At 37.6% G+C, this 14754-nt stretch overlaps 3 protein-coding genes across 8 annotated transcripts in view; 2 read left to right on the top strand and 1 right to left on the bottom strand.

Annotated features, from left to right (window-relative positions):
- Positions 1 to 3370, bottom strand: part of LOC113671139 (uncharacterized) — a 36271-nt gene extending 32901 nt beyond the window's left edge. For 5 of the 6 annotated variants that reach the window (XM_089206595.1, XM_089206596.1, XM_089206598.1 and 2 more), the window contains exons 1-3: positions 2969 to 3370; positions 2708 to 2794; positions 1264 to 1356 (exon numbers count right to left, since the gene is read on the bottom strand). In XM_089206595.1, the coding sequence (XP_089062721.1) occupies positions 1264 to 1356; positions 2708 to 2794; positions 2969 to 3159 (371 nt within the window). In that variant the 5' untranslated portion in view covers positions 3160 to 3370. The remainder of the gene's footprint in view (positions 1 to 1263; positions 1357 to 2707; positions 2795 to 2968) is intronic. The other variant, XM_089206597.1, reaches the window with a different exon arrangement.
- Positions 3371 to 4776: 1406 nt separating this feature from the next.
- On the top strand, positions 4777 to 6412 carry LOC149045135 (heat shock 70 kDa protein 12A-like). The gene is made up of 3 exons (XM_089206619.1): positions 4777 to 5001; positions 5130 to 5313; positions 5770 to 6412. Exons 1-3 carry the CDS (start codon positions 4981 to 4983, stop codon positions 6285 to 6287), a joined length of 723 nt encoding a protein of 240 aa, XP_089062745.1. The 5' UTR covers positions 4777 to 4980; the 3' UTR covers positions 6288 to 6412.
- A 1433-nt stretch (positions 6413 to 7845) lies between these two features.
- On the top strand, positions 7846 to 13998 carry LOC113671138 (heat shock 70 kDa protein 12A-like). Its single transcript, XM_089206623.1, has 5 exons — positions 7846 to 7861; positions 8995 to 9340; positions 10054 to 10276; positions 10503 to 10680; positions 12669 to 13998. Exons 1-5 carry the CDS (start codon positions 7849 to 7851, stop codon positions 13724 to 13726), a joined length of 1818 nt encoding a protein of 605 aa, XP_089062749.1. The 5' UTR covers positions 7846 to 7848; the 3' UTR covers positions 13727 to 13998.
- The last annotated feature ends 756 nt before the right edge of the window (positions 13999 to 14754 follow it).

Here is a 14754-nt window from a genome sequence, read left to right as displayed (position 1 = left end):
TAAAGTATACGGATATTTCACTGTTTTAGCAGCCATAATCCGGGAAAATTCCGACAAACAATGAAGGATTGAGCGGAATGGTGAAGGCTTTGCCCTAAATTCACCAACCTGACCGGGTGGCGCTTAATACGAGTGACGTGTCAGCAGCTGATTTGCGATATCAATCACACGTGAAAAATATGGTATTTCTCTTTCGCTGGGCTGGAAATCCTTGTATAACACCATAGTTTATATGATAAACTAAAGTAACAATTTGATGAGAGAGAATCTTCAATGTGCGCGAGATACTAACGTAGCAATCCAGTGAAAGAGAATCCTAAAAGTGTGCGAGATACTAACGTAAAAATCTAAGGAAAAAGAATCCTAAAAGTGCGTGAGATACTAACGTAACAATCTAACGTAAGAGAATCCTTAAAGTACGCGATATACTAACTTACTACACCCATTTTGAAATCACTGGGGGTCCCTATAATCTGATTGACTCTAATTGGTGCGATTTATTCACAAATTGCATCATTTTTTGCTTTAAATCGCATCTTTTTCTTAGCCAATGAGGAAGCTTCACTAATAAGAAAACAACCAATCAGATTTCAAGGCTTGTTTACAGTAACCAATCAAATTGCAGGAAAGTGAGCCACTTAGGATGGCATCAGTAGCATCGAAACATACTTTACAGATTTAAAAATGTCGTTTTTAATGCAGATTGTAATTCCTTTCGTTTTCAATCTATTTTTGTGTTTGCGTCTTATAAACATTTTGCCAAAGATACACCTCTCTTTCTATTGTATTGCCTCGTTTTCAATTCTGCTCCAACAAGCTTAGAAAGACATTGAAATTCCAGATGCAAATAAGATCAATTTACTGAGGTAATGGTAATAAGCTAGCTACCTTCTTGATATTTCTACTAGAATAAGGTAAAAATGCTGACGTTGGCAGTCACGTGACGTTCCTCGTCATCATATTTTCGCATATTTCACGTCTACTACCATCAATTTTTAGTCGCATTCGCTTGTCCATTGGGAGCTAAAGGGTCAATATAGATCTCAGCCTCGTTTCCAGTTCAATTCAACTCTACGAACTACCACACGTTGATCAGGAAATCTTTCTCTACCAGAATCAAGTGTCAGACTTTTCTGTGATGATTGTATATATATTTGTAAACGGAATTATATACATGCTAGAAAACCTGCGATGTGATTTACAGTCCTAACAGTTTTTTCAAGAATCACAATAAAAATATACGAAATGTGAAATCGGGTTAACCTGTCTCTGCTAAACACCATTGAGCTGTGCACGCTTTTCATGGCCTCAAGTGCTGCAGTCATCTCTCTGACAGTTTGGTCCAAGGTCACTAAACTGTAAAGGATGCTAACGCTTATTCAAAATTGACATTTGATGCTTAAAAAATTAAGATAAATGAACCTATTGAACAATATTAACATGGCAATGACAATGATGATAATAATGATATAGTATTCGTCCATTATTGTTACTATCTTCTACATCAATGGCAATAAGTAAGATTAAAACTCGAGCCAAGAGGCTCACACTACCGGAACTTATCGCTGTTTCCGTTGACTGAATCTATTAGTAGCTACTCCGTAGTTCATCGTAGGGTGACCGAAGAATACTTACTACAAGTAAATGATCGCGACTTAACGTAATTTTGGTTTTTATTACGTCGTGATCTCGGTCCACATCCTGTGAAAAACTCATCCTGTGTTAGCTTACTGAGAAAAAAATGTGGACTGGAAAAACCAAGTAACTACCAATTTCAAAACTTTGTCTTTTCTTAGGCCTTATTCGTTTCTGCTGAGTTCATCGCGGCTTCCCTTTGTGAATTCGAATTTGAAAGGATCTTCAGGACTAAAACCACACTCTCCCAAGAATTGGGGAGAAGTGTTAATCGAATTAGCCTAAATGGAGGTCACCAATTACAAACCCTACTGATGTCCATAATAATGTTCAGCTCAGAACTTATCCGTGACAATTTCGCGCGATATTTTCGTGTAGTTATTATTGCGTTACAGGATCGAGATTGACTTTTTCGAATTAATTTCGAACATGGCCCAATCTCTAATCTCGAATTATCGTTACGATGTCGTAAATACATCAGATAAAAGGTTAATGTTTGCCTACCGTTTATCGTATCGAATTCACCCGTGAAATCGTCCGTAACGGATGGTATACCCCAGAATGTAAATTTTTCCGGAGACAGAAGAGCGATTAAATCGTTGATGCCAGACCGAATCACGTTTAAAGAGCACTGACAAACCACTGACTATAAATATCAAGATTCCACCAACAGGTAAATGTGAAGTTTGCTATGAATACGAATGCGCGTCAAATTTTGGGTGATTCATTGAATTCTCACTTAATCAACCGCAAACGACTCTTGTCCGGATTACGTTATGTCGTTACGTCAGATCCAGTAAATTATTGAAACGATCTTTAGGAAATGTATTGCGTTGTGGGTGTACATTCTTTTCGAATTTTTGCAGAACGCAAAGCGCAATAGAACTTTTCGATATAATTTTGGAAAAGGTTCATTAAAAGGGTCCTTTAGGAAAATTCTAGATATTTACTCATGGTCAGTGGCTCTTGAGTATCTTTAGTTTTTCCCGAAACACATATGCCTGACCCTACCCCGTCATATGGAAGGTCACACATAACAGTGTACAAGTAACGTGTATCAAAGCCTGCTTACCTTTGCGTATTCGCGTTTATTTCCCCTTGAAAACATTCCAGTTGCTTTTGCATGTCTGATCGTGCTAATCTTTCTGACTCATCTCTTCTGCTTAACAAGAAAAAATCGGCTGATGAAGTTGTCTCGTTAACACCAGACACTTAACTACGTATTGTATTTAACTATGTGACATTAAACTTAGAGATGTGTCAAAATTTTAGGCAAGATATGTGCACGGAATATTCTTATGTTCGATTCATTCTTCAATGTGGTGTTACGAACCCGTGTTTGGTCGTTTCGGGTTGATTTGTAGCCCCTGTTTCCTTCTCAAGCCACTGCTCAATCCTTTCCGGCAAGTTGGAGAACACATCGCGATTAGCTTTCAACACAGCGATGAACGACCTCCTTGAACGAGCTCGAGCGTCGTCGATCGTCGTTTGTGATTCGGTAGTGGGGGATTGTGTGTCTGTCATTGCCACAATACAGCGAATAAAGAGCAACGATTTAAAACATTGAGTCCTTGCGCATGCAGAGGGTTGATAAATTAAATCAATAGACTATTTTTCACGGTTGAGAGATCCGATGCTGAAATACCATGACTCTTAATTCGCACTTTGCCTCGTTCTCGTGCCTCAGTGAGAACTTGAAAATGGCCCAAACCGCTGGGAAAATGTTACAAGATTTCTGAGAAAAACCGGAAGTGTCATGTACTTTTTACCATTTATTTATTCATTTATTTTATTTTACAATTTTGAGAAACGATTTTTGAGATGAGCATAACATAACCTTTTCAAAAGCTTAAAACAGACGAAAAACCAATCAAATATACGCTCAAGCCATAATTCATATACCAAAGTCTTCAACAAAGTTTTAATTTCAACAACGTCTGATGTCTCTAACCTAAAGAAATCGTTATCTTTGAGGCCATTATAATTATGACGTAATCTTTCCAAGAAAGGGACAAAATCCCCTGTAACACATTATAATGACCTAGTTTCCTTGAGGGCGATTATTTTACCGCTGAGTGATTTCCACTACAAATCTTCGTGTTCGATGAACAAGAGCTGTCTTAAAGATGCAAAGAACCTCGGAATGTGAGTTGACGATGCACAAACCAAAATTATTGTGACCGACCACTACATGAGCTCATGAAGTCGAAAACAGAATTGAAAGTCGCTCAAACAAACATTCTTAATATTAAATGGACCATATCATATTTTTGAAGGTAAAAATGAGACCTCAGTGATTCGTCCCATTTATGACTAAATACAATAATGGAGTTCAAGTCGTGATTTTCTTCAAACCTGGCACACTCTAATACGATGATATTAAGAAATCGACGACTTTTCGGTATTCTCGGAATTCTTCTGCAAATTTCAGCTCGGTTATGATAAAGTATTTCAAGCGCTTGAAGCTTTCTATGATTCGGATAACTTCAAATCAACTGCGGAATAAAATTCTGCTTTTCTACTAATTGCCAATACATGAACTGAAACCGTGTTTCATTACTTTGCATTTTATATCTGTCATCACCTGCCTCTCTCATCTATTTGACGTTTCTTCCTGAAGCATGTGCTTATTTAATTATTTATTTGTTGACTATAATTATCGTTCAACAGATGATCAAGAGGGAGGAGAACTTTTCCTCTCCTCTCCTGTAACATTCATCGCTGTGGTAGCAATTGACTTTGGTACAACGTTAAATAGGTTTGCATTTGCGTTCAATAACAAAGAAAGAGAAAAAAGTATCCACATGAATAAAGAATGGGGAAGTGACCAAGGTTACTCCACTATGAAGACATCTACATGTTTGTTGCTCAATCCAGACCAGAGCTTCAATTCCTTTGGCTATGAAGCCAAAGATAAATTTGCTGATTTGAAGGAAGAGGAGGCTCGACAATATTTTTACTTTGATTGCTTTAAAATGATTCTTCATAACAATGGGTTTATACTTCTTTTAGAAATATTCATAGAAAGATATTTCTTATGTTGTTTAGGTGATTAATTCCGAACCGAATGAGAGCGCAGAAACTTACTAAAAACATAGAACTGATAAACTTTCCAAATAAACGTGGTTTTTCTCTTCACAGAGCTTGAATATAAACACCACTGTAGAGGCAGGAAATGCCAAGCTCATGAGGGCCTTGGATGTTTCTAAATATTCTATACAATATCTTTACACACGGGCACTAGAGGTGATTAAGGAGAGAACTGGTGACGAAGACTTCTGAGAGAATGAGGTGCAATGGGTCTTGACCGTCCCAGCAATATGGAAGCCAGCGTCAAAACAATTCATGAGAGAGACTACTTATCAAGTGAGCTGCTATGATATACAAATTTTTCCGTGATGTACTTCTTTCTGACGGCCATTTTCTGAAATATGTCTCTGTAACATCATCTTCATTGACTATCCTGACATCTAGTGCTTGTACTTTTATCTTAGGCAGGGCTGGCACATCCCTCAAACCCAGAGCAGGTACTGATCGCTTTGGAGCCAGAGGCGGCCTCCGTCTACTGTAGAAAGCAAAAGGTGAGAGAGTCTGTTGCTGAGAGTGGTAGCAACGATGCCTCAGTTGAGGACGCCATCGCCCGACCAGAAACACAGTACATAGTAATTGACATTGAAGGTAAACTCAATTTTCCTAGTAGCAAATTGTTCCACTCGAAACTCTAGACTTGAACAAAGACATCGACCTTGTGCGGTTTAATTGTTTTATTTCATTTATGTTAATTTTTTATTTTTTCTATTTGCTGTGATGATCAGCAGAGTAAGCAGAAAGTATAAATCTCGAGACAGAAATAGTCAACACATGTAAAGCTAGACACCCCATTTTTTAAGTGATCAATTTTTTATCATTTTCATGTAATGTTCTCTGTTTAATAAATGTGCAGGGCCCAGTTATATAAAGATCGAATAATACTATGCAACGGATCAATTGCAATCCGGTGGTGGATAAGTGATAGTAAAACGTATAGCGTTATCCACCGTATAGAGTTATATCCAGTAGATAACGTAATTCAACTTTCGAACAACCGCGGCCAGAATGTTCTTTTTAAATCTTTTGACTCTTTTATTTATGTAGGCGGAACTCTTGTGGTGACTGTTCATGAACTTATGGAAAACGGTGCAATCCGAGACCTTTATAACGCCCTTGATGATTATGCCTGTCACAATCCGGTGGATTGGCTCTGTCTCATGTATGATTTCGAAGTAAAGAAAGTCGGAAAACGTATCTGTGAAGGGGGGACAACACGAATCCGGTTGCCTGGTAGTTTCTTGAGTAAATTTCTCAGCCAGAGAGGTTTCGATGTTAACACAGCCATTCAGCACCATTACAGCCTGGATGAAATAAAAGTCCTTCGTAACGAGTACCTCTGCCTTGAACCAAAAGTCATGAGGCAGCTGTTCAACCCAGTCTTGGATGACATCATTTCCCACTTATCCAACCTTCTCGCCAAACCAGAATTGTCTGAGGTCAAGTTTGCACTCCTTGTAGGCGGTTTTTCTGACTCAGCTGTTTTACAGGAAAGAATCAAGGGGCATTTTGGCCATGCCTATCGCATTTTAATACCGCACTGTGCATCCCTTGCAGTTGTCTAAGGTGCTGTGATGTTTGGACAGAAACCTAACACTTTCGAGTCCAGAATAATAGCTAACATCCAAAGCATCCGTGTACATAAGCTCTTCCTAGACGGGTTACATCCTGAATCGAAAAAGGAAATGAACGCTGGAATCCCACATTGTAAAGATTTTTTTAAGTTTGTTAAAGATTTTAGGCAGAGGGTTATAGGGTATTTACGTCAGTATTTCTATAGTAAAAAATGATCCTTCATACTCAGTTCGCGTAATTCATCACAGCTAAATTTTTATGAAGCTGTCTGCATAACGAAATTTAAGTCAACATTTAATGAAAGCCTCATAACCTCCAAACAATAAGACCTATTCTACTAGTTTCTTTATTCTGTTAAAACGCACATTATCTGTTATATTCATTTTGTACTTCGTTCAGTCATGGTAAAAACACAGCTAGTGTAACATCCTTGTGACACTATTATGGCTCTTATTATGGCTCTGGAATAGAGAATCTCGCATGAACTAAAACTTAGTTTAGATTGATTCCATTCCCGGCTCGCATTCTTCCTTTTAAACTCGAAAATTTCATTTGCTTCTGTACGTGTACTTGTATTTCGTGTTCATTTTTCAGCTAACCTTTGCCGTTGGAGCACTTACATCAGTCCCTCACTATGATGATTTTCGAACCGCTAGCCCAAAGTTTCCAGTCTGCCAGATTTTACGCCGGTGCACCGCTCATAATCGAAACACGAACAGTTACAGTATTGTCATCGATCACTAGTAAGTATATGCCGAGCGGGCTATGTAGATAATCTAAATGATATCTGAATAACGCAGATAACTGATCTTGCTGGTCATATATTTAAGTATGTTTTATGAAATTCCACAGGACACATTAATAGAAAAGTATCCTTGAAAAGAATAGCAATAACGGTTAAGAGGAAGAGTTAGTTAAAAACTTCCTGCTTACAAGGAGTAAATATGGAACTAAAACAAAACCGGAAAGAAAAAGTCATTGACTTAACAAATTAGATAAAACTCCCTTCTTATCAACACTAAAAAGCAGGTTGTTGTGGCTGATGTGAATTAAACAATATTCACCATCCTATGATACTCATTGCGAAAGATTATACTCAGTCGGGAGAATAGAATATACTACTGATTTTCTCTTAGCTCGGATGTTATTCCAAGAATTCGCGTAAGCTTAGGTCAACTTACTCTTTTCTTGCATCCGCCGATGGGAAATTGATTTTAGTCACCGAAAACTTGGCTGTTTTCCGAGAAAATGCACACTATCACAGGGATAATGGAATATATTATTTTCTCTTAGCTTTAGTGCTTTTCCAGGAATTCTGGGAAGTTTACGTTAACTTGACCTTTTCCTGAACCCACCAATAGGAAATTGATCCTTAGGACTGATAACTCGGCTGTTTCCGAGAAAAAGCACACTATCACAGGGATGTTTCACGAAGTTGTGCATTGATTCTTCTGAGGAGAATTTTGCTGGGATTTAGCTTCGATAGTGAAGGGAACAATTTAACAGATAACTTGTAAAGGGATCCTTTTAGCAAGGTGGTTAGCCACAGGAATGGCATACAAAGGTAAGATCGCTAGATCGCTCAGACTCAAAGCCAATATTCCTGAAATCAAATCCTTCAATGTTTCGTTTCACGGAAAGCCAGAATGTCCGGTCTTAAATCAAGTAGATAGAATCTTACATAAAATGTTATTGTGGATAATGATCTCAAATGCGAATGGAGACCGGTATCTGCTGAACTCGCGAGGTCTTGGCCGATTTCAACAAGTATCCTCGATCTCTTTCATAATAATCTATTTTTAAACTTTTCATTTGTCTGTTCATTTTTACGTCCAAGAATTATTTCACTTGCTTAGTGGCTTTCACTTTTTTTACTAGTCTATTTTTCATCATTATTTCATTTAAAAAAAGATTCTGACAAGAAAGCCTCTGACAAGTTAGCCCGTTTAAAAACCTATAGTCGCTGACGCTGTCACACTCGTTAATTCAATGACAAGTAAACAAGGTAATTTCGCAACGCCAGATCGCTTCGATCGCCCAGAGAGATCTTAGTTATTCGAGAAATTCATATTTTAAAACGCTGTGAATCCAACCGATCCTCTTTTATTATTATGACATCAGACTCAACCAAAAACTTCAAATAACATTATTTCTTCAATCCTGTTCAGTCTGCATCGAGTGCACCCGGCAGCTTCCATGAAAACGCCGGAAGACACCAAAAATTTGAAGTTAATCGTTGAAAATATCCTTGTACAGTTTTCTATCGCATTGATGAAATTTATTCATTCATTTGACGTTGATATTGAACAAAGTTTGCCGTTAGTTCGCACTTTCTACGCCATTTCTACGAAGAAACGCGTTGTGCCAGGCAGATTTCAGGCATTTGAAAAACTCTCGACAAAAGATCTGGAGTTACCGACAGAACTTTGTATCACAGTTCCTTGCTGAAAACCTTTCTATACTTGACCTGTTTTTTTCATGTAATTTGGTATTATAGTGAGTTATGGGTGTTAATAGAATATTTTGAACTTTTGACGACTCAAAGTTCAATATTTATTGAAAGCAGTTAAGATGTTCTCTCTTGTTTTTCTCGGTCTGTACTGTAAGCTATGGGTTATAAAACTCGTTCTGTAACTCACAATACGGTTCTCGAACTCGGTTAGTAAGAGGTAAAATTGTCGTTTTAATTTCTTACAGCACTGGAAGGCTCACTCCTTTATACTTCAAGGCGTTCATATCTGGCAGTTGTTGCCATTGATTTTGGAACAACCTACAGTGGATTTGCTTTTTCATTCATCAAAGATGAGGGAAAGGACGCCATCTTCATGAACAGAGACTGGGCGAATGAACAAGGCGCTCAAACAAGCAAAACCCCGACATGCCTGCTACTCAAAACAGATCTGTCATTTGACTCATTTGGTTATGACGCGATGGAAAAATACAGCAATCTTCAAGATGAAAGAGAAGAGAAAGATTATCTCTTTTTCAAACATTTTAAAATGACTCTTCACAATGAGGAGATAAGAATGAGCTCCACTGATCAGTTTCAAATATAAATTATTAAAGACATAGACGGCACTTTCAATTGATTTTAGGCGTAATTACCTACGCAGGATGTTGAGAAAACATGAGAAAAGCTTGTAAATCACAAGCTGGATGCCAGTCTATTGCCACTGCTTTCATAAATATAATATAATTTAATTTTCTTTTGGTTAGCCGGCGCAATAAACGGCTTTGACGAACCAGGGTGCCTGTAGAATCTCGGTGATACTTTTCACGTTCTAGAACAGAAGAGCGAGCAGACAAAAATAGCTTTGTCATAACTTCCAGACTTACCCCAACCGTCCGGCCCGATAGTTGTTACTTGAAAGAATTGTTTTTCTTTTTTTTAACTTTTTTTAAATTAAATATTAAACATATCGTGTTATCTTATTTATTCCGACAAACACGTTTACAAAATGCTTATTAATGCCAGCGTAAGAAGCGCTGGCTCGACCTTAGCCCTGACTATAAGTCCACCATAGCTGTCAGGTTCAACCGTAAACTCGCTCATCTTGAAGGACTTTGTCATGGCGAAAGCATTGGTATAAAATTTCAATTCCGTCATCTTTAATCGTATCATACGCGTCAATCTTCGTCATCCTTAAATATTTTGGTTCCTCTGAAGTTTCTTAGAATCTCTTCTTTGTTGAGGCGATTGCAAAAAGATATGACGACATATTTTCCCTTAAACGCTGGGTTCATTCTCTCCTAGAGTCTTGACAGTAAGACTCTAATAGAAGCGGCCAACGGACAACCTGTCAAGGCCAAGACAGTGTTTACAAGGTCCATTACATTTCTCAAAGACGAAGCCATCAAAGTAATTTGTCAGCGGACTGGAGATGATCATTTCAGTCCAGACGATGTCCAATGGGTTCTAACTGTTCCGGCAATATGGACTCCAGGCGCAAAGCAGTTTATGAGAGAAGCAGCTTATCAGGTAATGTTAAAATATCATGTTTTATCCAGTTCGAAATGAATGCCTCCAAATCTTGAATCTGGGTGTGCCCACAACTTTATACGAAGTCTGTTTAGGTGTGCTAATCTTGTGGCAAACATAGTCGTAACATTTAATAGTGCATGCTTGTTTTTTATCGACTTTACGACATCTTTCAGGTTTGTTTTTAGGTTTGCCAACTAAATTAAAAAGTCTTTGTTTTTCAAAGGCTGGTGTGGGATCACCAGAGAATCCTGATCAACTAATGATCGCTTTGGAGCCAGAAGCAGCTGCAATTTTCTGTCAAGAGAAAAATTTGAGTGATTTTCAGGCGGAAGTCGGCAGTAGACCTGTGGATGGCATATTATCACAAATTAATACACACTACGTTGTCGTGGACATTGGAGGTATGTAACTCAAGTTAACAAGCTAAGAACATAGCAATCAACGTGTAACATTATTGTTTATTGTTTATTCTTTTTGGACTAACAGATTAAGGACACGAAGCAAATAATTAAATGCAGAGATTCCATTACTTGACTGCTATATTATATCGTCATCCTCTATGGTAGTTAAGGAAAGAGTTTTTTAAGACTAAAAAACCATCTACACTGCTCTGCCCCTTGCCCCATAAGACAATTTTCATAAAGATCGCACAAGGTTATTTCAACTCTGAATAAGCTAAATACGTGGTCTTAAACATCATTCAGGGAAACATTTACTTACATTATGAGTGCGCAGAAGTATCATATACCGACATTCCCATCCTCGAAGTGTGTAGTAGGTAGAAAGTTCGAAGCACTAATCAGAAGGTCGTCGGTTCGACGCCGAGTGGAAGCACCCTAAGCTGTTTTTTTTTTTACGAATATTTCTTTGCCATTCACTGAATAACAGTTTTCTTCACACCAAGCTTAAAAATTATACATCATTAAGCGAAGCAATGCTGTTGATTATCAACAAGCCAAATGGTTCGGAGTAATACCCCTATGAATTAGGGTTACGAATTGCCAACCGCGAACGTAAAAAAACCTATAACAAAACGTTTCTTAGCTTTGGAATACACGTAAACTTAAAATAGGAACTATAGGTATTTAATATTGCCAGCGCCTCACATTTTGCGGACACTGCACAAACTGTGACCACCGCATGGGCAAAAAGGCTTGTAGAGTCTTTTAAGACTCTACAAGGACTTGAGAGTCTTTTAAGACTCTACAAGGACTTGAGAGTCCTATCCAAACTCTACTACTGTTTTTCGGTTTATTCACCCTTGCCAGCCAACCCACCAGAACACCTTCAAAAGGTCCAAATCAACCGAAACAAGTTTTGTCCACAGAATATTTAGCAAGTACTCGCCTTAGGCTCAGTAAATATCATGATGAATGATTTCCGAGACGACGTCGTGGGGATTATTCAACAATATTCACTCAGCCTGAGGCAAATAATTGCTCAGTTGCTTTCGAATTCTGCGGTAAATTCGTTTTAATGTTAAAATCATCCTGTTACAATTGTCTTCGCTATTCGTATGAAGATAAGCAGCCAGTTTACGCTAGAATTTAGTAGGCTCATTTGATTCGATCAGTAAAAAGTTCCCGTATTACTTTTGAAAAGTGTTACACCAAACTTTAGCATCTTTTGTGGTCTTTAGAGTTGTATTTTCTTTCATCGTATGCATCATTTTCCGCAGAGCACTGATAAAACAGGAGGCAGCCATTGAAAAATTTAGCATCCCTACTTTAATCACCTCACGCGAGTGATTCTAGCGAGATATGACGCAATACTCGACCAGTCAGAGCGCGCGCATCTCTATAATCACCTGAGCAATTATACAAGACTCATAAAAAGCATGACTGACTTTTTTGATTAAAGATGGCCTCCAGTAAGTGAAAAGAGAGACTTTTCTCGACTCAAATTAACCTTTAATCGCTGCACGACCCTTCTTTGCCATTCTGTTTGTCGTTACTCAATGTCACTGTTATCGGATAATTATATTATCCCTGTGGAAAAGGGAACTTTTTACGACACCACTGACACTTTATTTACTAATTTGTTTGCTAACATTAAATCCAGTGGTGATTATTGAAATTTTAGTTGTAAATAGTTAATCTCGTAGGCTGTTTTTTTCATCATTGATGTTAGCTATGTTAATAATATTATTATTGCTATTATCATCATCGGTTGGAACCAACCCCTTTTTTTAAATACAACTCTCGTTTCAAGGGGTATAAATCCTTACAGTAAATACACTAGGAATCACCACGAAACGTATTGACTGTCCTGAGAAGTCAATGATGCATTTGCGATGTCGATTAATCGAAAAAAGATTAACCAGGATATGCAGGGTAGGATATAAAGTTAGTATACATCAGCTGACTTTCCATTTCATCATTTATCTCAGGAGGGACACTAGACGTGACAGTGCACGAAATACAAGATGATGGTAACATTAAAGAGATCCACAAGGTCACAGGGGGACCTTATGGTGGAATGTACGTCAACCAGCAGTTTGAAACTCTCCTGGAAGAGTTGTTTGGTGTACAAAGAATTCAAAAGTTCAAAGAGCAGCATCCATCTGATTGGCTGTCGTTAATGAACGAGTTTGAAGGAAAAAAACGTGGGAAGCGCATTTTAGACGACAGTTTGATGACAAACATCCGCCTACCAAGGAGCTTTGTATCCATGTTAAATGAAACTCAGAGTTCAGTGATGGACAGCTATGGAACTAAGGACGTAAGACTGAAAAATAAAGAGTACCTTTGCCTAAGTTCAGGAATGATGAAGAAATTGTTTAACCCTGTCGTGGAGAGAATTAAACAACATTTAAAAACTTTGATAAAAAAACCGCAACTATCAAAGGTGCAAACCATGCTCCTTGTTGGCGGCTTTGCCGATTCTGCTTTCCTACAACAGGAATTAAAAACGGAGTTCGCAAGAAGGCTCAGGATACTTATTCCTCATTATACAACCATAGCAGTTGTTCAAGGAGCTGTAATCTTTGGCAAAAAACCTACGAAAATATCCGAAAGAGTCGTCTCCACAACTTTTGGCGCCGATCGTTCGGTAGATTTTATCGAAGGGATTCATCCTGAAGAAAAGAAATTTATTGCAGATGGAATTGAAAAGTGCGGTCAAGTTTTTAAATGCTTTGTAAAGGAAAACAGCGTAATAAAGCTCGGACAGCGAATTACAAAATCATGTCACTCTGTGCGAGCTAATGCGACAAGCCTGAAATTTGGATTCTACGTCACAAGCAATCCCAAAGCACAGTTTGTTACTGACCCCGAGGTAACAAAGATTGGAAGTGTCAAAGTTCAGTCCCCAGATACATGGAGAGGTAAAGATAGAAAAATAGAAGTCAGTATGTATTTCGGAGGAACTGAAATAACCGCCACTGCCTCTGATATTTCAAGTGGAAACAGCGCTCAAATCACATTGGACTTTTTCTGTCGATCATGAACGTGTTTCTTTTTTCTGTTGTATATAAGACAGAGATTCAAAACAGATCTAATACAATAATCAGACCATGATCATAACCTTAGCATTTATTTAAAAAAAACGAATTCCATAGACGTGCACTCCCTGAGTAATCACTCACGAAGTCTAGTCTGAGAAGCAATGTGATTTACCTTGTGAGACTTTTCAAGAATTGTCTGACTCCTAAAAGCAGTCAATCGCTTCAATAGTTCATCATAGTAAGCATCAATAACAATAAAACAATCCCAATGCTAGTGATTGTAGAGTCTTCCTTTATTTGAAGGTAAATGTCATATGATGTGCAAGAGGGAAAGAAGACAAGTGCCTAGTCAGCATAAGTGCCATGTTCAAAAAAGTTGTTTAGACATATTTTAATTGATAACTCTCTAAGCACCCGTGATTTGCATACCAAACCAGTCATAATTACTCAGTGATCTGTAGCTATTATACCAATATTTTTTGTTGTGAAAGCGCGCGTTATTTTTTATAAAAATCTTAAAGGAATTTTTTTTTGTTATGATAAGCTACCAACAATTAACAAAACTTAGTGTTACTTACAATATCAGAATTTATATTTCTTACAAAATTAGAAGATATATTGTAGTTTAAATTTGAACTCAATAACCCAATATTCAATCATTTACTCAAGAAAAATTGCGAGGAAAGCTTTTGCCTTTAAGATAGATGTTGAATTATGGATAGTTAACCAAAGACAATCTTTATTATATCTTTAGTTTGACCATCCAAACTCTAAAAGAAGCTTTAACTACTAAATATATAAGCAATTTAGTTTCTGAGCAAATGCTCTCATTTAACATCAGTAGGGAAAATGTCCATGTGAAGACATTTTAATGTTTTGACTTGTAGACGAAATAAAATAGTGCGTGCAAATACATTAAACAAATAGAATACCCATTGTATCGCCTGCATTCTATTTAAAAAGAATTGCTGGCTGCATCGCCACGCAGTTCTCAAACTAAAGTTGTATTAATAGTGGTACATTTATCCCC

This window comes from Pocillopora damicornis, chromosome 5, assembly GCF_964200805.1.
Source record: "Pocillopora damicornis chromosome 5, jaPocDami1.2, whole genome shotgun sequence".
Taxonomy (NCBI): domain Eukaryota; kingdom Metazoa; phylum Cnidaria; class Anthozoa; order Scleractinia; family Pocilloporidae; genus Pocillopora; species Pocillopora damicornis.
The sequence above is the reverse complement of the archived record's forward strand: the minus strand, read 5'-3'. Positions and strand labels throughout refer to the sequence as shown.